At 50.0% G+C, this 25,095-nt stretch overlaps 1 protein-coding gene across 2 annotated transcripts in view; it reads left to right on the forward strand.

The window, feature by feature from the left end:
- Window positions 1-25,095, forward strand: part of ZNF407 (zinc finger protein 407) — a 537,200-nt gene that overhangs the window by 492,457 nt on the left and 19,648 nt on the right. Inside the window, exon 9 of one of the 2 annotated variants that reach the window (XM_028480250.1) lies at window positions 13,587-13,708. The exons of the other annotated variant lie outside the window; for it this stretch is intronic. Coding sequence (XP_028336051.1) covers window positions 13,587-13,657 — 71 coding nt within the window. The 3' untranslated portion in view covers window positions 13,658-13,708. Of the gene's footprint in view, window positions 1-13,586; window positions 13,709-25,095 lie in introns of those variants that run through there. 2 annotated transcript variants of the gene reach the window in all.

Genomic DNA, 25,095 nt, shown 5'->3' on the forward strand with positions numbered 1-25,095 from the left:
CCAAAAAAAAAAAAAAAAAAAAAAAAAAAAGGATCCTGAGTCCAGCCCATGCACCCACATGTCCCTCAGTTTCCTCCCAAAGGGGAAAAAATGGGTTAAACGCTAACAGCTGTGCTATAAATGGGAGAAGCCCACACGATTTAATGATTTATTCCTTTAAAGATAGCGTGGGATCTATCACTGACCTGCAGCATCCTCTATCTGCATATAGCCGTGTAGCACAGCAATATCTGGCAGTGAATATGGAAAAAAAAATCAATTTTTCCTAGTTTCAAGCGTATCTCCGGAGTCTGAGATATGTCTGGCTTGCTTTTCAAATATCGCTGAGAGGGATGCCAGCTCCCCTCTCCGGGAGGCCTGTGGCCCGCGAGTGGGTTACCTGTTGTAGGGATGCGTGTGCTCTTCGTGCAGTACGTACAGCCCTTCCCGAAAAGGCAGCCGCCCCCCTCGGAGGCACGGGGCTGGGCCTGGGCGGGTGCGATGATAATTACCATCGATTACTACCACAACAATTGCATTTTTCGTAAAAACACCTCCTCACCAGCAGATTATTTTGCTAGCTGCTCTTCTGTTCCTTCTGGCGGCGGAACGCGTCTTCCCTCCGCGGTTGCTGTGCCCCGAGGGGTGGTGCAACTCCCGTGGGGAGACGCTGTTGCTTCTCCTGGTCGTTTTGGCTGAATCAATAGCACAGCTTTTATTTTTTTTCTCATTTTCTTTTTTTTTTTAAACAGCTTTTTTTTTTTGCAAAGCCTTATGTTCACTGGGGAAATGAGCAAATTTTGTCCATCCATATGGGGTTTAAGAAATCCAACGCCTCTTTCCTTTCTTACCTGCCTTCTTTACCAAGTGCCAATGTCAGGTGCCTGGGCTATGCACAGCTGGAAGGATGGAGCCTCCCGGGAGAGAAGTAAAAGGTAAGAAATGGATTGGCCCCATCCCTCTACTTCACCCGTGGAGTCAGTGTACATCTTGGGTGACGTTTTTGTTTGCTTTTTCTTTTTTTTTTTTTAAAGCAGGTCAAGGGTTTACTCTCCAGTCCTAGCAGTGACCAAGAGATTGAGATGCCGGGCGGCTTCTGCAGGAGGCCCCATCTCAGATAGGCCTGCACGGCAGAGGCATTGTGGGAGAAGCACCTACGCTCTGGGTCTCACTCAGTGATCAGCAGGGCGGGCACCGTGCTGTCAGTGCCCGGAGGGGAGCCACCGCCGCCGGAGCTTGCCCCCGGCCTCAGCCGTCCTGGCAGGTAGTCAGGGCCAGCAGCCAGTGGCATGGCTGGATCTCAGGGTTCTGCCACAGCCTTCTTCCCCAGAACGCTCTCAGTCTCGTCATGGCTGGGTAGCTCATTTCTTTTTAGCACCGGATAATATTCCATGGCCTGGAGGCACCACAGTTTATCCGTTTCACCTCCTGAAGAGCATATGGGTTGCTTCCAAGTTTTGGCAATTATGAAAAAGCTGCTATAAACATCTGTGTGCAGATTTTTGTGTGGACATGATTTCAGCTCCTTTATGTAAATACCAAGGAGTATGACTGCCGGATCCTGTGGAAAATACGTTTAGTTTTGTTAAGACACCGCCAAACTGTCTTCCAAGGTGGCGGCACCCTTGTGCGTTCCCGCCAGCAGCGATGAGCGTTCCTGTTGCTCCGCATCCTCGCCAGCATTTGGTGTTGTCAGTGTTCCCGGTTTGGGTCATTCTATTAGGTGTTTTAATGCATTTTTTGAAGTATAAGCCAAGCTGAATTTCCAGAGTAAGCATACGTATAACCAGCATCAGATCAAGAACTGATACATGACAGGGTCCCAGGAGCCCCCCTCACCCTCCCAAGGGTGTGCCAGCTCCCAGAAAAGTAGCCACAATTCACTTAAAATGCCAGGGATTCGCTTGTCCATTTGAACTTTATATACGTGCGCTCACAGAGTGTATTCTCTCTTGGATTCTTTTGTGGTTCTTGTACTCTTCTTTGACTCATTATCATATTTATGAGATCCATCCATATTCTTGTGTGTGGTTTGTTCATTGTCATTGTGTTGAAGTGTTTTACTTTACATGGATGGAATGCACCAGAATTTATTTATCCATTTTACTGTTGGTAAATGTTTGTGTTGTTTTCACTTCTTGGCTATTACAAAGAAAGCTGCAACAAACATATTTTACATATCTTTTGCTAAACAGATGTGCACATTTTCTGTCGTAAAGTATGCATCTATTTGGCCTTTGCACTGAATACTGTGCACTGAATTCACCTCTCTGGGTCCTTTCTTCCTGGTATCTTTGTTCTGCTTAGACATCCCTGAGATCCAGCTTTTACCTCTGTAGCCCTGTGAGATTACCAGAAGCTCTGATGGTTCCTCTGTCTCTTAGTCCCAGCCCCCTGCTCAGATTCTTAGATTTTGCCTTATATCAAGAATCTGCATTTGTCCTGAAGGAAAGTGTGGTTCATAAATATCAGCCCACTTCTCTGAAGGTTCCTCCTCTTAGGATCATGACCCCTAAGTCCTGGTCCCCTCAGTAGCCCTCCAGTGTCTTTAAAAGAAATAGTTATATCTAGAGCTAGCTGCCTCTCTCTTTCTCTCTTTATATCTCTCTCCTCTCTTTCTCTATCATCTATCTATCATTCTCTATCGTCTATCAATATCTCTCCCTCATCTTTATCATATCTGTTTATCCTCTATTATCTATCTGTCCTTTGTTATCTATCCTCTGTCATCCATGTCTGCTTGTCTATCTATCATTCTCTACCGTCTGTCAATATCTCTCTCTTATCTTTCTCATATCTATTTATCCTCTATTATCTATCTGTCCTTTGTTATCTATCCTCTGTCATCCATGTCTGCTTGTCTATCTATCTATCTATCTATCATCATTCTCTACCATCTGTCAATATCTCTCTCTCATCTTTCTCATATCTATTTATCCTCTATTATCTATCTGTCCTTTGTTATCTATCCTTTGTCATCCATGTCTGCTTGTCTATCTATCTATCTATCATCATTCTCTACCATCTGTCAATATCTCTCTCTCATCTTTCTCATATCTATTTATCCTCTATTATCTATCTGTCCTTTGTTATCTATCCTCTGGCATCCATGTCTGCTTGTCTATGTATCTATCTATCTATCTATCATCATTCTCTACCATCTGTCAATATCTCCCCCTCATCTTTATCATATCTATTTATCCTCTATTATCTATCTGTCCTTTGTTATCTATCCTCTGTCATCCATGTCTGCTTGTCTATCTATCTATCTATCTATCATCATTCTCTACCATCTGTCAATATCTCTCTCTCATCTTTCTCATATCTATTTATCCTCTATTATCTATCTGTCCTTTGTTATCTATCCTCTGTCATCTATGTCTGCTTGTCTATCTATCTATCTATCATCATTCTCTACCATCTGTCAATATCTCTCTCTCATCTTTCTCATATCTATTTATCCTCTATTATTTGTCCTTTGTTTTCTATCATCTGTCATCCATGTCTGCTTGTCTATCTATCTATCATCATTCTCTACTGTCAATATCTCTCTCTCATCTTTATCATATCTATTTATCCTCTATTATCTATCTGTCCTTTGTTTTCTATCCTCTGTCATCCATGTCTGTTTGTCTATCTATCTGTCTATCATCTACCTATATGTCTAACTTTTCTAATTGTTCTTGGCAGGACCATTGATCTGCCCAAAGCTAAGGCTCTTCACCCAGTTGTTGCTGGACTCCTCTCTCCCCTATTCCCATCAGGGGGTCAACTGAGCATCGAGCTTGGTTGGAGACAGAAGAAATCCAACAGTACAGGGAAAAGAGTATTTCCCAAGGGCTTTCCAGAGAACAGAAACTATCCAAGACACTGCTCACACAAACAGGAACACACAAAGTCTGGGAAACTTTGTACGTAATACTCTTTTCTTGAGGATTGACCACACACCATTGCACATTAAGAGTTCTGGGGTGTCAGGTGGTAAAGAAACTGGATCAACACTTTTTAACCTGTACTTCCCAATCTTATTCCATCATGGAACCCTTCTTTCTCAACGTGCCCGATACTGTCACAAAGCCACTTTGAGAAAGATGATGAACATCACAGCTGACTCTGAAATCCTGAGGAAACCTGGATGGTGGACACCCCTTACTAATAGTTGCAAAATCAAGGACACCCGGGCTAGCTTAAAGGGGACAGAGTCATCCGATGAGCAGCCCGGGTCAGTTTGGAGTCGATGTGGGAGGGGAGGTCTGAGATGAATGTTCAAAGGACGCAAATGTGCTTAAGGCCAGAAGTTTGAACAACACCGTGGATCCTTTCTGGTTCCGCAAAGTGGACTGAGTTATTAATGGCTGTGATTATTCTCATTGCAAATTGCTCCTTGCAGAGCCTTACAGTTACCTCTGAGCGGGCTTCTCTCCTTTGTTCTGAGACAACACAAGGAGAGTGTTTAGCACGGCACCGACCTTTAATCAGTAACTAGTAAATATTAAAAATCATTTTAGTTCCCAACTATTCTTGATGTTTTCCTATCCCATAAGAATTACCTTTTTCCTCTAATCTCACTATCCAGGGTGAAAACCGTAAGGTCATGCTCGATGCCTTTTGACACCTCACCCCTAAAGGAAAATGAGCATTTCACAGAATCCTTGTCAACGTCCTTACTTGAGGATCTCTTGGACTCATCCTTTTCCTTCTGGTCTCCTTGATTTATATATTATTATTGTAGAGGCTAGGGATTTCTTACTAAATTAGAAAATAGCAATTGATGAGCTTTCCTGCAAAACACATGAGCATTATTTCATGAATGAGTCCCTAGCAAATCTAACACGCATGTTCATCTGAACAGCAGAGAAGTGTGAAGGCGGAAGGGACACGTCCGCACACTGAGATAGAAGGGACTCTCAGAGAGGCGCAGCATGGGTCTCAAAAGAAGGAGTCGTACCGGCCCATCGCATTGCGCTGCCCGTGGCCTGGACCACTGAGCCGCATCGGCAGACAGGTCTCCGCCCTGCCTTCAGCGCGGTCCGATATTCATTCACTTGTGTATCCCGCAGCTGCTGCTGGGGCAGCCCCGTGTCCCAGGCACAGTTCCAGATGCAGGGGGTACCTGGCAGCCAGCAGTGAACAACACAGAACCCAACTCAGCCTCCCTGGTGTTCACATTCCGCTCTGAGCAGATAGGCAACACACATGATAAATTAGCACAACGCGCGCATTCAGACGGTGAAATTTTAGATGGTGATGGGATGCCAAGGAGAGACGAAGAATGGAAGGGGAGTAGGGGACACGCGGGCCGGGGTGTAGCAGAAAGGCCTCCCTGAGAAGGTGCTGCTTGAGCAGACCCAAGGGAGGTCGCCGTGGAGCTGTGGTCTCTGAGGCAGAGCCTTACAGCCCAGAGCAGGGCGGGCGCAGAGGCCCTGCAGGGGTCCGCTGGGGCTGGCCGGCGCCTCTCCCCAAATTCCTGTTCAGCGCAACCATGTTGGTAGCTTAAAATCAGACATGGCGGGAGTGTTTACATCAGGGAAACTGGAAAACATTACGAGTCAGGGCTCACCCCATGGGTCACACCCTCCCTCTGCAGGAGGTGAAGGCGGAGAGGCAATCAGGCAGCCACGTGCTGGACCCTGAGGGCGTTCACGGCAGGCAGAACAGCGACCCCAAGGAGGGGCCCATCCTAAACCCCAGAACCTGTGACTATGGTCCTTTAAACAGCAAAGGGGACTTTGCACTTGTCATTCAGTTAACGAACTTGAGATTATCCCGGATTATCTGGGGTCCTGATGAATCGGGGGTCCTTGTAAGTGGAAGAGAAGTGGGGGAGTCGGGGGGGGTGTGTAAGGATGGAGCAGAGGTGGGGATGGGGCAGCCGTGAGCCCAGGAACGAGGGCGGCCTCCGGAAGTGGGAAGGGCAAGGCCGCCGTCCTCCCCGGGGGCCTCCGGAAGGGACTCAGCCCTGCCAACACCTTGACCTCAGCCTCCCGAGCCCCACTTGGGACGCTGGCCTCCGGCACCGCCAAAGAATAACACACTCGTGTTGTCTGGTGACTTGTTAACAGCGGCAGGAAGAATGCGTCGTTCTGAGGACTTGGGCTTTCACTCGAGGTGGTGGTGGGCTTGGGGTGGCGGGGTTGAGAGAGGCCTGTCTGGAAGGGTAACAGGTTCCTGCCGCTGTGCCGAGGCGGGATGAGAGGGGCGGGGTGGGGTGCAGTCCTGGGCGGGTCAGCTGGAGACCTGGCCCTGAGGGCAGCGCTGACTGCATCGCTGACAGCTCGATGCTGAGATGATGCTGAGATTGTCCCAAGCCCCAGGGGAGGTGGCTTCTCCTGAAAAGGGAAGGCCGTGGGACAAAGAGGTTTGTTGGTTTGGTTTGAGAGGCCTGTTTACATCCCAGTGTTGGAAGGTCTAGGGCTGGGAGAGGAAGCGCTGGCTGGGGAGGAGGATGAGAGAAATGGGCGCATCCAACGCAGGTGGGGGAAGGGAGCCGCCTCCTGGTCAACCCGCCTCTTGCTACGTGGACGGGGACGACCCGAGGTCAGCGTGTGACCTGTCCCAGAGCCCACTGGGCCGTGCCGGGTCTGCCGAGACCAGCGCCACCCAGTGGATCCCCTCCGATTTGCAGGTGGGCCCCGCCCTGTTGGCAGATTGGCGGGAAGGGTCGCGCAAAGCTAACGATAAGTAGCTGCGCAGGACGTGAGGGGGGGGTCCAGCGCAGTGCCCCAGGGGTCAGCACCGAGCCTGGCTTTAGGTAACATCCTCGTTAATTATCTGGAGGAGAAGATAGAGACTTGCTAATTAAATTCACAGATTATACCAAACTGGGAGGTGTTGAGAAGGCCAGTGATGACAGAGAAGTCATTCAAGAGCCCAGAAATATGGACAAGGAATAAAATGAGGCTCAGTGTGGAAAACTGCAGGAGGATTGAACCAGAGTATCCTAACGCAAAACACTGGAATGCAGTGGGCAGTAACAGCCAGGAAAGCAGAAACGCTTAAAAAGGCCTATAGGTAATGTCAGATAACAAATTAATTATAATTCTACGGTGCAGTTCTGGAGGAAAATGGCCCAGTGTGCCTCCCCCACACTTATGGGCCTCATTAGCCTGGGATGAGCTTGTAATCTCTCTCCGTCTCTCTGCACGCACGCACGCACACGCACACACACACACGCGCACGCGCACGCACGCACACACGCACGCGCACACACACACACGCACACACACGCACACACACACACTTCAGCCTACCTTGTCTGAAATGTTTTGCTTGCCAGGATGGCTCAGAGCAGAGGGTGATGGGGCTCCAGACACGCCCTCGACCTTGCTTCCTGCGGGGAGGAAGAACAGAGGCCTGTGTCGTGGTCCTCCAGAGCGAGCACTGGTGCCGGACCGGCTTCCGAAAAGGCAGAGCTGGGCCGCATGCGGATGGCCAATAAAGTGGCGTGCCCGAGATCCCAAGGCTAGACCGGGGCCAAGACGTGAAGCTGAACTCCGGAGCCGGGGCTCGTAACCGCGACACGACACGGCACCCCAGGGGCTGAAGATCATGAACAGGCGTTTTCTTTCTCCTCGGTTCTATTTCATTCACGCACGTCAAGTCATTACTGAGTGCTGATCTCAGTAGTAGGTGATGGGTATCCAGTGATGCTCTGATGGGACCCTGGTCAAGGAGCACACTGCCTCAGCAGCCGTCTCCAAGCTTTTTTGACTGTATAAGCCCACCATTAAAACATCTGTGAGTCGCCCTCTGAATGCATATTTATTTGTTAATTATATACATGTACCATGGTATTACTATATTACAGATGGTATACAACTTGCCCCAAAATAACAATTTCAAATATGTACTGATAGAAGCTCCATTTCCTTCTGTTTGGCCAGTGTGACCGCACACAGCTCCGTTCTGGAGCCCTGCTTTAGGGAAGAGCTCCTACACCCAGCGGAAAGCACAGGTGTCATGGGTTAAACAGCATCCCCCCAAATTCAAGTCTGCCTGGAACCCAGAACGGGACCTGATTCAGAAACAGAATCTTGGCAGATGTCATTTTTTAGATGAGGTCACACTGGATGAGACTGGCCATAAATCCAATGACTGGTGTCCTTATAAGAAGACAGGACACAGAGAAGATGGCCACAGAAAGTGGGCAATGCAACCTCTCAAGCCAGGGATTTCCAGGAGCCACCAGACGCCGGAATAGGCAGGGGAGGATCCTCCTTTAGAGCTTCCAGAGGAAGACAGCTCTGCCGACACCGTGATTTCAGACTTCTGGCTTCTAGAACTGTGAGAGGATAAATTTCCGTTGTGTGAAGCTACCACGTTTTTGGTACTTATTACGGCAGCCCTGGGAAACAAATTCAGCCGCGGACAGGCAGGGACCACGCCTGAGAGATTGCACAGAGGCCATGCTGCTTGCCTGGTAGAATGCCGGTGCTCCGAGGAGCCAACCCCACCTCCCACCGACCCTCCTTACACAGAATAGGAAACTGAAGCTCGGAGCTCAGCTACACCCTCCCCAGCACCCCTCTGCCAGCGATGATCCCAGCCCGGCCCCTCCCTGCCCAGCGTGCAGAGCCTGCCTCTCCGCCCCCGGCCCCCGATGCCCCCAGCCCTCTTTCCCAAAAGCCCTTAAGTGTCCCTGGGTTGGACCTTCCCCACTTCCTTCCAGAATGGTCAGCGCCATCTCCTACTGGCTGCCGCAGCCTGGTCCTGCGCCCTCAACCCACCATCCAGCCTCATGTCACAAGCAGAACTATTTCTCTAAAATGCAAAGCTACCCAAGTTCCTGCTTAAAGTCCTCTAAAGGTCCAGCCCCCATGGCCTTTTAGGTCCCTTCCCCTGGACCTGGGGATAAAGGTGGTCTGACACCGCTCTACCTGAAGGTCATGGGTGGAGGGCCAGACGAGTTAATTAGAGAGTGCAGTGGGGGAATGCACCCAGCCCGCAGGTCACACCCAGCTTCCAGAAGGAGTGGCGTCTGGGCGGCGGGGAGGGGGCCGGCGGCGGCCAAGGGCGGTGCTGGCTGCGCGATGCTCGGATGCTCGGGGCCGTGCAGGGTCCCCGGCCAAGCGTGGGGCCGGACGTATGGGGCCAACTTGAAGGCAGCGGCAGGGAGACACGTCTGGAGGTGGAAAGCCTGAAGGGGGCCGTGGCACAGAGTGAGTGACCCCCTGCTGTAGCCGACACCAGAAGTGAACTCCATCCAAGGTCGTGGAGAGGGCGCCACTGGGGCATCGGAGGGTGGAGGGTGGGCAGAGCAGCCACGAGCCCCACGGGGCAGGACTGGAAGTGCAGGACCGTGTCAAGGACACAAAGACACAAAGAAAGAGCGTGGGAAGTTCCGAGAGAGAGAAAGCTCTCCCCTCTCTTCTGCGGCCTCTCGGCTTAGGGTAGTTTTTATTTGCTCTTTGATGTCGTTCTAAGTCGTGAAAAAGCACAAATTTAGATGACTAGCATAATTTTTATTGTTCATCTTGGTATCATGAGGTGCCAGCTTTAAATGCAAATATTAGAGAATTTAAGCTGTGCGTAATCCCCGGAATCGCTCAGTTTCTGCCTCATCGCTTCGATTGATACCCGCCAGTGACGCGCTAGTCTGCTCTCACCACGCTGAAAACACGGCACAAAACTCACAGCGTTTCCGTTTCCTTCCTGATGTGCGCACGCTGCCGGCCTCGCCCCGCCAGGCTCACGGGTCAGCAAGGAAGGGATCGAGGAAGAGGGTCTGGGGACCCATCTTCCCCTTTCCTTGGAGTCATGGTTTTCAGCGTGACTGGCTGGGAAGGGAGCAGGTGTAAGAAAGGCTGTGAAGGGCTGGCTGGTCGTTGGTGGCTCTCTGGACGGCACGGCCATCTCTCTGCCTTCGAGACAGGCTCTGGTTCGACCAGAAAGTCTGGCCTCCTGGAGCTGTCAGCCCCCAACCCGCCCTCTCCTCGACAGATGTCACCGCGGCCTGGTCCTGGCTCTGCATCCGGCTGCTCTGCTGGGCCGTGAGCTCCGAGCGGGGCTGAGAGGGACCACGCACCGCCCCCCCTCGGCTCACACACACGCTTTCCTCCCCCGACGCCACTGACGAAACACAAGCTCAAAGATAAAATTGGGAGGAATTTCAAAATGGCAACACAGGAGCACTAAACCAAGTGTGGGCCCTTCTGAGCTGGCCCCTGCGTGACGACACGGGCCCGCGAAGCTGCCGGGGAGGCAGAGTGTGGCTCTCAGGGTCCAGCTGGGACGAACGGGCACGACCGTGGTGTCACCAAGTGGCAGAAGAAAACCCCAAGCCCAGTCCCCTGTGTTGCATAAGTCACGTCGAGTCCCGGTTTACCTCCAGGCCTTAATCTCTAGCGCAGCCCCTCCCGTGTCCGCTCTGAGCCGCGAGTGTGTTCCGGGCTCCACCCACCCGGTGGTGCGTCCTGCAGCAGGCGCGGCCTCGCCTCCCATCCTACGGCCGCCGTCTGCCCGTCTGTCCTTTCACGAGTCCCGGCACCGGGTCCCGTTCACCTGCCGTCCTCAGGCTGATGCGTGGACGGCGGGCCCATCGCACAGCCATCCGCATCCTAGTCCTGAGCGCTCGTGGTCCGTAAGGCAGCCGCATTTCCCCGGAATCCTGGTCCCCGGGAGGCTGGGGCCCCTTGCCGGTGGAGGTGGCAGGTGAGGGGGGTCGCGGCGTCAAGGAGGGTGGGGAGTGGTCCGGCAGGTGGTAGGCCCTGCCCACGACCCCACCTCCCCTTTCCGGAGGGAGGACAAGCTGCTGGGGCAGAGCCAGGGGACCACAGTTCCAAGTCACCGGCTGGAAGTCCGGGCGGCCCTACCTGAGGACGGGGAACACTCTGGGAGAAACAGTTTTGATGGTTGACTTTTTTTTCACAGTTTCGGCACTTTTAGGTGACACTTGCCTGAGGCTGTCGGGGGTGCCCGCTTCGTTTGTATATTCTTCCCTTTTGACCGTGTGCGTTGGTTGTATCTAAATTCCGGTCACCACATTAGGAAAATGCGAGCAGTCCCCTAATTCCTTGAAACTGTTTCTCACCGAGATTAGGAAGCCTTGCCAGGGAGGCTGCAGCGTCTTCGAAGAAGCCAAGGTAGGTTTTATTGTGGAAAACCAGCATTAGAGGCAGAACAAAAGGACGAAAGCAGTGAACAGATGGGTGGGTGTTTAGCAGAGGCTTACGATCTATGTGAACAGTGCAGCCTGGGCCCTCCTTTCTTTTTGTTTTTGATGCATCAGGGTATGATATGATATGATATGACAGAACATGTCAAAAATTTAGGGGAAAATAAAACCCTGGGTTTTTTTTTGAAACATCAAACTATTGCTATCAATAGGAACAGCAACTGTTCAAAAATTTGTTTCAGAACTGCCAAGAAGTGAACGTTTGTGGAAAAAAAGTATTTTTCCCTGCTGTTTGCAAGGTGGACACAAATGCAAACGGTAGGAGGCTGACAACTTGACACATGCCTAATAAATCTAAAGCCTAAAAAGTCAACAATTCACTGTGCGAGAAAGCATTACTGGAATAAAAAAAATGCTACGCACAGAAAGAACAGCCATTAAAAAATAGATTTTCTGAATTCAGTAAGTAATTTAGCCCTTAGAGCTCCACTCTTCAAAACAAGGAAGCTTTTTCTTTCTCCCTTTAAGAGAGAGAGAAAGGAGGCAATGTTGAGCGTGGCGCAGAGGGGGCTTTGCTGCATCTGAAATGAACCAGGTGAAAAGGCAGAGCCCAGAGAGCAGATGTTAGAGGCTTGGAGGGCTGGTGACAGGGGTCAGAGAGGGAGCCGTCCAGATCCTGGCTGCTCTGCAGCTCAAAGCAGGAGTGGGTTTAATTTGACAAGTTGGTCCAGTTACAGGGAATTCACAGATCACAGTCAATGCCAAGCACGTTTGGCCACCACCAGCACGTCTGCTGCTGGCCAAGCGGGCGGCAGCTGGGAAGCCCTCTCTGCTCTGACCAGCCTAAAAGCAGAGCAAGGCAGGCGCCCGGCTGGAGGAGGCTGAGTGCCTCAGAAGTGGAAGGAAAGCACGAATCACGTTCTTAATATCAAAATCACTAAGGATTTTACATTAACCATTTTCTTTTCAATTCCCAATTCTCTCTTTTTCCCACCACGATGAGTAGGATGCCGAAGGAGATTCTAAACGGATGCGAAAACGAATGGTAATTCTCATGCAAGTCTCACGTAAACAAAAATATCAGCATTAAAGTTATGCATCTTAATTTGTGCCACAGAACTAAAATCTGTATCTTTCGGAATTAGAGGAACATAGACTCACAGCTCTGGGTAGTGTCTATGTGCAGTTCAGAAAACTGACACAGTCTCTCCAATTTATGGGGAAATTGACATAATTTTGCAAAAATGCAAAACCATTTGTGAACTGGGTTTTGCATAATGGGATTAATTTGGTTGACTGTCATATCCACTATGCTGCAAAATACAAGTTAATCACAACATCATTCTGAGTTTTTTAAGGGAAGAAAGAGGAAGGAAGACAGAAAGGAAAGGCGTTTTCCCCGTTGTCTATCTTTTCATGAAGGGAAAATACCCGTCTTCTGGACACTGCACCTCACGTAGCTTTAGGAAACAACGTTCAATGAATTCTGGGGTGGACGCCTTGGTGAACTGAGCTGAATTGGCCTCCCTCCAATGAGAAAAATTAGCAGCTTTCATAGGAGCATGAAAAATTGCTTCCAAGGAACGGCCACACTGTATGCTGTAGTGTGTGTGCGCATTTGCTCAGAATTACATGGCAGCGCAGGGAGGATGCTGTATTATACGCATTGTGTTACCACACACGAATATTTAGCTTCATTATTATGAACGCTTTTTTGAAAAATTTATTTATTTGTTTTTATTTTTGGCTGCGTTGGGTCTTCGTTGCAGTGCGCGGGCTTCTCTCGTGGTGGCTTCTCTTGCGGTGGCTTCTCTCGTTGCGGAGCATGGGCTCTAGGCGCGCAGGCGTCAGTAGCTGTGGCTCGCGGGCTCAGTAGTTGTGGTGCACGGGCTTAGTTGCTCCGCGGCATGTGGGATCTTCCCAGACCATGGCTTGAACCCGTGTCCCCTGCATAGGCAGGCGGATTCCTAACCACTGCGCCACCAGGGAAATCCCACAAATGCTTCTTCTAGCAGCAAACAAGAACCTGATTATTCTGAGATGGTACAGTATGTGGCTCCGCTAGTCAAACAAGCTAGGTTACGCCATGGCAACAAATAACCCAAACTTTCAGTGGCTCAACACACGACAGTTCTTCTTTCTCACCACATGTATGAACAGAATCAGCAGAAAACTCTGCCCGCTGGGGTCACGCGGGGGGCCCAGCTGATAGAAGTCCATCTACACAGGCTGCCTCCAAAACCAGGCAGGACAAAGGGGACGTGGGAGCTCAGTGAGCACACAGGCTCCTAGTCTCCACCTGGAAGACACTGTCACTCACCTTGTTGGCTGGAGCAGCTGGCGTCTCTGCACCCTCCACGGGCTGCAGGAGGACCCTGAGACCGTCAGTGGATGCACACAGTGCCGCTGTCGCCATGTTTGGAATATTTCTGTATCTCTTTCCATCACTGTAGGGACGGATGATGAAGTATTCTCCCCTTCATGTCTTCTCTAGGTGGTGGGATCCCGTGTGAGGGAGGCGGTTCTCCTTCCCTCAGGGAAGAGCTCAGGACAGGTGTCCGTTAGCCTCACATCAACTCAAACTACCCCAGGCTGGATACGACAGAGGAGAAGGTGATAAAGACAACCCAGGTCTCGTCTGAAGGAAACGATAGAAGAATGACAGTAAGAGTAATAGATGAACTCAAAAACCTCAATGCAAAGAAGGCTACTCTAAGTGCCAGCGTTCGGAAATGCGATAGGATCTGAAGGTGATGTGTAGGAGTGTGAAAATCAGGAAGGCGTCCTAGGAAGAGGCATTTATACTGCGCCTTGAAGCATTCCAATAAATGGGAAGATGGGAGGGAAACGGTATGAACAGAGGCACGTGTGGGAAATAGCAAGTGGTTCGGTTTGAAAACGCGTCCGAGGTTCTGTAGGAAATCTGCGCGCTGGCGAGGGTGTCCCGGCAGTGCGGTTTGGGGCATTTGTACTTGGTTTAGCAGCTCCAGGTGAGAATGGCTCCAGTTTTCTCCTTGGCGCTGTCCTAGATTAGATGGTCACAGGTGGGGGGTTTGTGCTGTGCAGCGCCTAAATATGACCATGACTGTGATTATAGAGTCGGGAAGCTCGGCTCACGTCCCCGTCCTGAAATGAGCCAGTCTGGTCACCTTGGCCGTATTACGTGACCTCTTCCAGCCTGTTTTCTCATGTGTGGGTTTAACGATGCCGGCTTCATACGGTTGTTTGCAGGGTTAAAGGAGATCATATCTAAAGTACCTAGCATGTTATACTCGTTCAATGAGAAGCTCTTGTTGCCAGCATAATTTTATTATTAGTTCTCTTTTAAGGACGGTAACTGCTAATTAATCACAGGGACACAGACCAGGGCCTGCTCAGCTACTACAGTTCCCCCAGCAGCCTTGCGTGTCCTTATCGATCTGCCCTTCCAGCCTTCCAGTAGGAAGCTCTTGGGGGCAGACAAAGCTTTAAAAATACTGAGATCTGGGTCCTGTCTCGGGAGACTCTGGCAATTGGTCTTGGTTGCAACCTAGATGAGCAAATCTTTGAAAGCTTCCCAGCCCTCATAGCAATGAGCACACCTAATATCCAGTTCTTGTTTGCTAATACCTCTCTCCAATAAACAGAACCAGGGGTCTGTGGAGAAACGGTTGATGCTAGGACTGGGGCAGGAAGTAGACAAGGTGGGCCTGGAGCACCTTGTGATGCCAGAAAGTGAGGAAGTGCTAAAAAACAAACAAACCCCCAAGGCCCCAATAACGGGGGTGTGTCAAAAGGACACAGGAGCAATGGAAAGAACTCGCAATGGTTAACGCATTTCAGCAACAACATGAATAAAGCAGCACTGGAATAGAACTCTAAGTCCAGTCTGACAGAAAGAAATGATTGAACGAATGAATGGAGAAGAGAATAATCTCCCCTGCTGATTCAAAATAATTTATGTAGAAACTCTGTCCTCCAGGAGGTGGTACGCAGCCCCCTACTCCTCAAGCATGGGTGGCTCACAGGGGCTTCCTTCTCCAAAGTACAGGACAGGGGAAAAGGACAACCTGACAGTGGAGAGACTGACAGGCACCACCTGGGCCAGGTGATCAAGTTGTATGTCAACAGTGGTGAGTCCTGTTGACTGCACACACCTTGAACGATGTGATGGACACGAAAGTTACTTCCGCGGTCTTCCTCCCCAGCCCAGACATGCAGTCTGTCTTAGTCCGTGCGGGCTGTTATCACAAAGTACCACAGGCTGGTGGCTTATAAACCACAGACATACATCGTTCACAGCTCTGGAAGCTGGAAGTCTGAGATCAAGGTGCCAGTGGGTCTGGAGAGGGCTCTTTTCTGGGTGGCAGGCAACAGACTTCTCACTGTGTCCCCAGGTGATGGGAAAGGAGCTCCCTTGCTCTCTGGCCTTTTCCTATAAGGGCACGAATCCCTTTTAAGAGGGCCCCACCCTCATGACCTAACCGCCTCCTGAAGGCCCACCTTCCAATAAGATCACATTGGAGATTCTGTTTCAACCTATGCATTTTAGGGGGCACATATGAGCCATCCATATACTACTCATAAGAAAAACATCAGACAAACTCATATTGACGGACCTTCTACAAAACACCTGGCCAGCCTCCTGTAAACTGCCAAGGTTACTCATTTCAGAGAAGCCTGAGAAACTGTCACAGCCAAGAGGAGACCGTGGAGGCATGACGGCTAGCTAAGTGTGATGTGGTGTCCTGGATGGGATCCTGGAGCAGAAAACAGACTTTAGGGAAAAGCTACAAATCTGAATAGTGTATAGACTTCAGTTAATGATAACGCACCGATAACGGTTCATGAATTGTCACAAATGTCCCATAGTAACAGAAGATGTAATAGGAGCAAACTGAGTGTGAGGTTTATGGGAACTCTCTATATTATCTTTGCAGTTTTTCTGTAAATTTAATTATTTTAAAATGAAAAGTTTATTAGGAAAAATATCACTCCTGGGGAATTCTGCTGTACAGTGGGGGGAGAACACTGCGTCAGAGACTGTGTGGCGTGGTCCCACCATAGTGAGAATGTGCTGCATCACCAGGCCAGAAGTTTCTTAAGCAGAACAGGAAGTGATTCCCATGAGAGGTGTGGAGGGCCTTCTGAGGAGGCCAGCAAGGGACACCAGCCCAATCACTCTGGTCCAGCAGCTCCTATGTGGGTCCCCCGGGAAGCTTTCCTCTGCATAAGGGGGTGCCATACAGGAAGGAGAGAACGTCCATCCCCTTTATGCACTTCTGCTCTAACACAAGAGACTTTGCGGATGGATGTTCATCTTCTTGCGAGGCTGCTTAAACACGGCTGAGACTCAGAGGCTCTGTCCCTTGGCTCCCATCACATGGTGCCGGGCTCAGGAAGCTAGTCGGGGCCACCGTGGGGCGGTGAGTGTGGTCACAAGGCAGCAGGCTGGGTGGGCTGAGGCCCTCGGGGAGTCTCTCCTGCCCCGCCCCTCCCAGCACCTCCTCCTCCCAGACGTCCCTTGGCCACGGAGGGTGCCCGTGTGTGGTCCTCGAAGACAGGCTTTGGAAAGGATGCCCTTGTCCAACGGGCTCCAGCCACTGGCGTCTTCCTTGGGGTCCGGGGTTTTGCCTATAAACGGTCTTTGTTTGAAATGATCTGCTCTGCGGCTAGTGAAGCACCACCGGGGACCAGAGAGACCCTTCCTCTCCACCGTCCAGCTCTCCGCTTCCCTCAGGAAAGGAGAGAGCCGGGGCCCCAGGCTGGCCGTCTTCTGCCTCCCACCCCCACTGTGATGGAGTAGGATATTTGGAAACTTGCGTGGAAGAACCCACTGGCTTGTTGCTAGGAAACGACAGGGAGCAACCTTTGTGATCTCACATGTGCTTAACATAATAATAAATAATGGTTAACATGATAATAAATAAACAAATAACAATAATTATAACATGCCCCAAGCCTGTTGTTTCTCCAAAATTAATTTATGATAAATTATGACTCGGATTCCTTGGAACATGAGAGCGAGGAGAGGAGAGATGGTGATTTTATTCGCCAACAGGCACAGAATGGGGTTAAAAACTGCCTTTCCCTGAAACAGAGCTTTGAGAACCCAGGGCAAGGCCCCCACAAGGGGTTTTCTCTTTCCCTGTGTCTCTTACGTCTCCTCCTCCCCCGCCTAGTAGAGTTAAGTTTTTTAGATACTTTACTTGCATTTCTAATTCACTTATTCTTCTGAAATCTAGTCAAAGGATTTATGCTTATGAAATTATAATATAATGCTGCCTATATGCCAATGAGCTGGAAGCAAAGAAACTAATTTTCTTCAATTTTCAGTTATGAGACCGGAGGAAAGTGATGCCTTCTCATCACCTCTTTCTCTTTGTATGTCTCGGTATTCTTTTAGTCTTCAGAAGGCAGAAGCTGCCGATGAATCCTTAAGCAGATCACGCTGATAATTGTATTTCAGAACTGTCAGCTCCCTGAACGCTGTCCACTGACTGTCTCCAGTCCCTGGAGCTATTTGTGTCACCCCTTCCTCTCTCAGGAACTCAGCCCTCAATAAAGGCAACTCGCGGGGGATATTGTTAAATGGTCTGAGAGGATGATTAGATCGAAGGGGAATTTATGGATGACACTTTGTAACAATTAATCAGGCACTGTTGATGAAGTTAAGTTGGTCCTTTTATTCCTGGACCAAATGTACACACACACGCACGCATATACACGCATAATCATAATACTGTTCAGCCCTCGTTCCAATTGTCAAATGGCTCATTTTGTCACTCCGTTTGATTAATGGACCTTTTGGAGCCCCCCAAAAGTCCTCGTAATACAAATAAAAAGAATCATAAATACTGAATAAGCTCACGGCACAGTTAACCTTGACTACATTTTGGGACATTCTTGGAGAAACTTTGCTTTACGGGAAATAAATTGCTGTAGGGATTAAAATAAAAAAAATAATAAGCACACTCATGCCAAGTTGGAGATTTTGGAGAATGTCACCTCTCTCGCCTTGTCACTCTCATTAATCTGTTGTGATTAATTCGTTTAGTTAGCTTTACACTCAGGCCAGCCGAGTCTCGGCCGGCCGGCGTTTCTCCCTGTGGGTCTGTGCCGGGTGCACCCAGAGCGGGCCGGAGGGGTGAGGCAGGGGTGGAACCCACACGGTGTGGAACCGCGGTGATGTTGAGGCCCATTTCAGACACCGATTTGCGGAGCGGGAGCCTCTGGGTGGAGCGGGGAACCCTCATTCCTTTTGCGAAGGCCCCTCGTGTGTGGGTTCTTGTATCGAAAACACTTGGCTTTCTTGACTGAAATCCTCCCTCACTAGCCGTGAGGCTTTGCTGACACTCCCTTAAATCCTAATCCCAGACGTGACCGGTCACCTGGATTCTAACTGGGCTGGGAGAGCCTGCACTTTGGGACTTTAGCAGCTAGCCCTGCACTGAGGAGCTGGATTGGAGGGGGAGCCCTGGATTTGAGATCGACGTCTGCAGTACGTGAGCTGCGTGGTGGTGGGTAACGGACCCTGACTTTCCAAGTCTCAGTTTTCCCATCTGTAGAATGGGGGCTCCAACCTCGTGGGATGCCACAGGGGTGAAGGGAAACAATTCAAGGAAAAAACATGGCAAAATGTTCTGGCAAATAAGAAATATTCTGTGGTGGGTTGAATTGTGTCCCCCAAAGATATATGGATGTCGTAACCCTGGTACTTGCGGCCTTAGTGGGTCTTGACTGATGTAATCCAGTTAAAATGAGGTCATAGCGGAGTAGGGAGCTCTAATCCAATGGTTGGGGCCCTTATAAGAAGAGAGGAATTTGGACCCAGACACCTAGGAGATGCCGCAAGACCACAGAGAGCTTGGAGTGATGCGTCTACAAGTCGAGGAAGGGTGAGGGGATGCCACAGGGGTGAAGGGAAACAATTCAAGGAAAAAACATGGCAAAATGTTCTGGCAAATAAGAAATATTCTGTGGTGGGTTGAATTGTGTCCCCCAAAGATATATGGATGTCGTAACCCTGGTACTTGCGGCCTTAGTGGGTCTTGACTGATGTAATCCAGTTAAAATGAGGCCATAGCGGAGTAGGGAGCTCTAATCTAATGGTTGGGGCCCTTATAAGAAGAGAGGAATTTGGACTCAGACACCTAGGAGATGCCGCAAGACCACAGAGAGCTTGGAGTGATGCGTCTACAAGTCGAGGAAGGGTGAGGATGGACAGAAACCACCAGAAACCGGAAGAGGCAAGAAAGGATTCTCTTCTAGAGCCTTCAGAGGGAGCGTGGACCCACTGGCACCTTGATTTGGAGCTCATATTGACGGACCTTCTACAAAACACCTGGCCAGCCTCCTGTAAACTGCCAAGGTTACTCATTTCAGAGAAGCCTGAGAAACTGTCACAGCCCAGAGGAGACCGTGGAGGCATGACGGCTAGCTAAGTGTGATGTGGTGTCCTGGATGGGATCCTGGAGCAGAAAACAGACTTTAGGGAAAAGCTACAAATCTGAATAGTGTATAGACTTCAGTTAATGATAACGCACCGATAACGGTTCATTAATTGTCACAAATGTCCCATAGTAACAGAAGATGTAATAGGAGCAAACTGAGTGTGAGGTTTATGGGAACTCTCTATATTATCTTTGCAGTTTTTCTGTAAATTTAATTATTTTAAAATGAAAAGTTTATTAGGAAAAATATCACTCCTGGGGAATTCTGCTGTACAGTGGGGGGAGAACACTGCGTCAGAGACTGTGTGGCGTGGTCCCACCATAGTGAGAATGTGCTGCATCACCAGGCCAGAAGTTTCTTAAGCAGAACAGGAAGTGATTCCCATGAGAGGTGTGGAGGGCCTTCTGAGGAGGCCAGCAAGGGACACCAGCCCAATCACTCTGGTCCAGCAGCTCCTATGTGGGTCCCCCGGGAAGCTTTCCTCTGCATAAGGGGGTGCCATGCAGGAAGGAGAGAACGTCCATCCCCTTTATGCACTTCTGCTCTAACACAAGAGACTTTGCGGATGGATGTTCATCTTCTTGCGAGGCTGCTTAAACACGGCTGAGACTCAGAGGCTCTGTCCCTTGGCTCCCATCACATGGTGCCGGGCTCAGGAAGCTAGTCGGGGCCACCGTGGGGCGGTGAGTGTGGTCACAAGGCAGCAGGCTGGGTGGGCTGAGGCCCTCGGGGAGTCTCTCCTGCCCCGCCCCTCCCAGCACCTCCTCCTCCCAGACGTCCCTTGGCCACGGAGGGTGCCCGTGTGTGGTCCTCGAAGACAGGCTTTGGAAAGGATGCCCTTGTCCAACGGGCTCCAGCCACTGGCGTCTTCCTTGGGGTCCGGGGTTTTGCCTATAAACGGTCTTTGTTTGAAATGATCTGCTCTGCGGCTAGTGAAGCACCACCGGGGGCCAGAGAGACCCTTCCTCTCCACCGTCCAGCTCTCCGCTTCCCTCAGGAAAGGAGAGAGCCGGGGCCCCAGGCTGGCCGTCTTCTGCCTCCCACCCCCACTGTGATGGAGTAGGATATTTGGAAACTTGCGTGGAAGAACCCACTGGCTTGTTGCTAGGAAACGACAGGGAGCAACCTTTGTGATCTCACATGTGCTTAACATAATAATAAATAATGGTTAACATGATAATAAATAAACAAATAACAATAATTATAACATGCCCCAAGCCTGTTGTTTCTCCAAAATTAATTTATGATAAATTATGACTCGGATTCCTTGGAACATGAGAGCGAGGAGAGGAGAGATGGTGATTTTATTCGCCAACAGGCACAGAATGGGGTTAAAAACTGCCTTTCCCTGAAACAGAGCTTTGAGAACCCAGGGCAAGGCCCCCACAAGGGGTTTTCTCTTTCCCTGTGTCTCTTACGTCTCCTCCTCCCCCGCCTAGTAGAGTTAAGTTTTTTAGATACTTTACTTGCATTTCTAATTCACTTATTCTTCTGAAATCTAGTCAAAGGATTTATGCTTATGAAATTATAATATAATGCTGCCTATATGCCAATGAGCTGGAAGCAAAGAAACTAATTTTCTTCAATTTTCAGTTATGAGACCGGAGGAAAGTGATGCCTTCTCATCACCTCTTTCTCTTTGTATGTCTCGGTATTCTTTTAGTCTTCAGAAGGCAGAAGCTGCCGATGAATCCTTAAGCAGATCACGCTGATAATTGTATTTCAGAACTGTCAGCTCCCTGAACGCTGTCCACTGACTGTCTCCAGTCCCTGGAGCTATTTGTGTCACCCCTTCCTCTCTCAGGAACTCAGCCCTCAATAAAGGCAACTCGCGGGGGATATTGTTAAATGGTCTGAGAGGATGATTAGATCGAAGGGGAATTTATGGATGACACTTTGTAACAATTAATCAGGCACTGTTGATGAAGTTAAGTTGGTCCTTTTATTCCTGGACCAAATGTACACACACACGCACGCATATACACGCATAATCATAATACTGTTCAGCCCTCGTTCCAATTGTCAAATGGCTCATTTTGTCACTCCGTTTGATTAATGGACCTTTTGGAGCCCCCCAAAAGTCCTCGTAATACAAATAAAAAGAATCATAAATACTGAATAAGCTCACGGCACAGTTAACCTTGACTACATTTTGGGACATTCTTGGAGAAACTTTGCTTTACGGGAAATAAATTGCTGTAGGGATTAAAATAAAAAAAATAATAAGCACACTCATGCCAAGTTGGAGATTTTGGAGAATGTCACCTCTCTCGCCTTGTCACTCTCATTAATCTGTTGTGATTAATTCGTTTAGTTAGCTTTACACTCAGGCCAGCCGAGTCTCGGCCGGCCGGCGTTTCTCCCTGTGGGTCTGTGCCGGGTGCACCCAGAGCGGGCCGGAGGGGTGAGGCAGGGGTGGAACCCACACGGTGTGGAACCGCGGTGATGTTGAGGCCCATTTCAGACACCGATTTGCGGAGCAGGAGCCTCTGGGTGGAGCGGGGAACCCTCATTGCTTTTGCGAAGGCCCTTCGTGTGTGGGTTCTTGTATCGAAAACACTTGGCTTTCTTGACTGAAATCCTCCCTCACTAGCCGTGAGGCTTTGCTGACACTCCCTTAAATCCTAATCCCAGACGTGACCGGTCATTTGACCCAGCACCTGGATTCTAACTGGGCTGGGAGAGCCTGCACTTTGGGACTTTAGCAGCTAGCCCTGCACTGAGGAGCTGGATTGGAGGGGGAGCCCTGGATTTGAGATCGACGTCTGCAGTACGTGAGCTGCGTGGTGGTGGGTAACGGACCCTGACTTTCCAAGTCTCAGTTTTCCCATCTGTAGAATGGGGGCTCCAACCTCGTGGGATGCCACAGGGGTGAAGGGAAACAATTCAAGGAAAAAACATGGCAAAATGTTCTGGCAAATAAGAAATATTCTGTGGTGGGTTGAATTGTGTCCCCCAAAGATATATGGATGTCGTAACCCTGGTACTTGCGGCCTTAGTGGGTCTTGACTGATGTAATCCAGTTAAAATGAGGTCATAGCGGAGTAGGGAGCTCTAATCCAATGGTTGGGGCCCTTATAAGAAGAGAGGAATTTGGACCCAGACACCTAGGAGATGCCGCAAGACCACAGAGAGCTTGGAGTGATGCGTCTACAAGTCGAGGAAGGGTGAGGATGGACAGAAACCACCAGAAACCGGAAGAGGCAAGAAAGGATTCTCTTCTAGAGCCTTCAGAGGGAGCGTGGACCCACTGGCACCTTGATTTGGAGCTGCTAGCCTCCAGGGCTCTGAGAGAACACGTTTCTGTTTGTAGTCACATTTTCGGCAATTCGTCATGGCAGCCCTAGGAAATGGATACATGCCCTAAGTGCGAACTGTGGTTTGATTTGCAGGGAACCAGTCGGGCAGGGCTGAGGACTTGGTCTGATCTGCATGGCACTGTTTCCCCTGCCAGGGCTCACCTTACAGAGTCGGGAGGTGGCGGGTGCAGCCCCAGTGCAGGTGGGATGCCAGCAGCCTGCCTTCCAGGTGAGGCAGTCATGGCTTGTTTGGTTCATCTGGGCACCGTTGCCCCTGCTGAAACCCAACCCTTGCAATCAGTCATAATAACCCCAGACTCTGTTAAATTGTAGCTGCAACGTTGTCCAGGCAATAGTGATTCATCTCAGTGTATGGATTTGTATTGCTTTTTCTAAAATTACACTGCTATTACTAAATAAAGGCAGAATTTTAAAGTTAAGACCGAAATTATACTAATATCACTCAGGAAATTATCAGCTTAAAAATAATGACCTTTACACCGTATACCAAATATTTAACTACAAATCTGTGAGTGAATGCACTTTTGTAAATAAAGTCTTATTTTCCTGTTGGATTTTCATGATACATTTAAGAACTTAGTTCCCTCTAAATAAAAATACTGGCCCCATCACACTAAAAATTACACTGGATTCCGCCATTTATCTTGTCATTAGAGAATCAACATGTTCTAGCAGTTATTATAATCCTTCAAACTCCGGGCCCCGGCTCTGCTCTAAGACTTTCCAAGAAGGCAACACACATCACCTGCTTCTGCCAACGTTTCCACGGACTCTGGTTTGAGGGAGGAACACGTTCCTGGCTGAGAGATCCTAAGTGGAGGATCTCTGAGGATCTCGGCTTGAGGGAATCGAGCTCAAGGGGCTGTGTCTTGTCGACTGCTGTGTCCCTGTGCCTTGCACGGCCCTGGCACCGATGACCACAGGCATTTGCTCAGGAGAATTGACCTGACGGACAAGAGCACCCAGCACACGTCTCTGTTGAGAGCGAAGAGCCAGTATCAGGGGAGAGAAGGTACAGCCAAGAACGAGAGGCTTGCTAGAGGAAAGGGAGAACGGGGCCCAGGGCGGGTTAAGGACGTTCCAAGGCATGAGCACAGGCCGTGCCCGCCAGGTAGAGGGAGAAGAGCCGGAGGCAGGTGCAGATACCTGTGTTGACCTGGGGGCACCGCGGCTGAGGTGCTCAGGTGGCTTCCAGGTGGCTCCTGCTGCTTTCTGGGTGCAGGAGAAGGTAAGGTTTTCTTCCAAAAATGAGAGAAGAGGTAGTGGGAGGAGAAGATGGAGGAGGGCAGTGAAAGAGCTGTGCTTCAGGGTAGGCGTGGGCTGGGAGGTGACAGAGGCTGGGGGTAGCGGGAAGCAGGGATGCAGAAGGAGGGCCGGCAGCACACAGTGACTCAGGTAGGACAAGGGAGGGAGGTGAACGCTCTTAAAGGGGGATGTCTAGACCGCAGCATCCTGCAGCCACCTCGTGCTGAGAAAGGGCCTCAGCCCCGACGGCGTCGTTTTGGGGCAATGGTTTTAGGTGAGCCTCTGAGTGAAGTTTCAGAGCTCTCACCCGGAGATCCTTGTTTAGGTCCCACAAAACTGAGAGGTCTCATTCTTCCCTTAGGCCTGAAGGGAAATCCATAAATGAAATTGAGCACACTGGTTTCTCACTGTGTAATTTTCTGGAAAAAAAAAAAAAAATCCCAAACACGTGAGTGGCTATTTAAAATAGGCTCAAAGTTGGGTGTCCGTTCAGGTTCATTAGGACAACGATAGCTATTGAAACAGAGAAACCCACATTTTGCAGGCTGAACACAACAGAAGTGGTTTGTTTGTTGTTTTTCACGTTGGAGGTGAGAAATGGGGGTCACGGGCCGGTCGGGGTCTCGGGTTGCAGGCCGTCTGAGGGGCTGCGAGCACTGAGCATTGAGCAGGCGAGAGGGAGGCTCCCGGGTGGAGGGTTTCCATCGGCCTGGCCTGGATGCGGCTACAGCTCTTCTGTTCACTCAGCCCCCGGGCCCGAGGCCGCCACACAGGAGCCGGGGACGGGATCCAGCTGTGCTCTCCGCAAGGAGAAGAGGCAGGACCGGTGAGCAGCCTTGTCCCACCGACTCCCAGCGTCCCATCCTGGGCTAGAAATAAGTGAAGTAACAGGCATTTTTGAAACCGGAGCCTTTTAGCTGATTGCTTGAATTTATGGTTTGATCCGGCAAAGCCCTTTGACGACACATCGTGACTTGCTCAGATTTAAACCTGTGCGAATTGAAT

Source organism: Physeter macrocephalus, chromosome 19, assembly GCF_002837175.3.
Source record: "Physeter macrocephalus isolate SW-GA chromosome 19, ASM283717v5, whole genome shotgun sequence".
NCBI lineage: Eukaryota > Metazoa > Chordata > Mammalia > Artiodactyla > Physeteridae > Physeter > Physeter macrocephalus.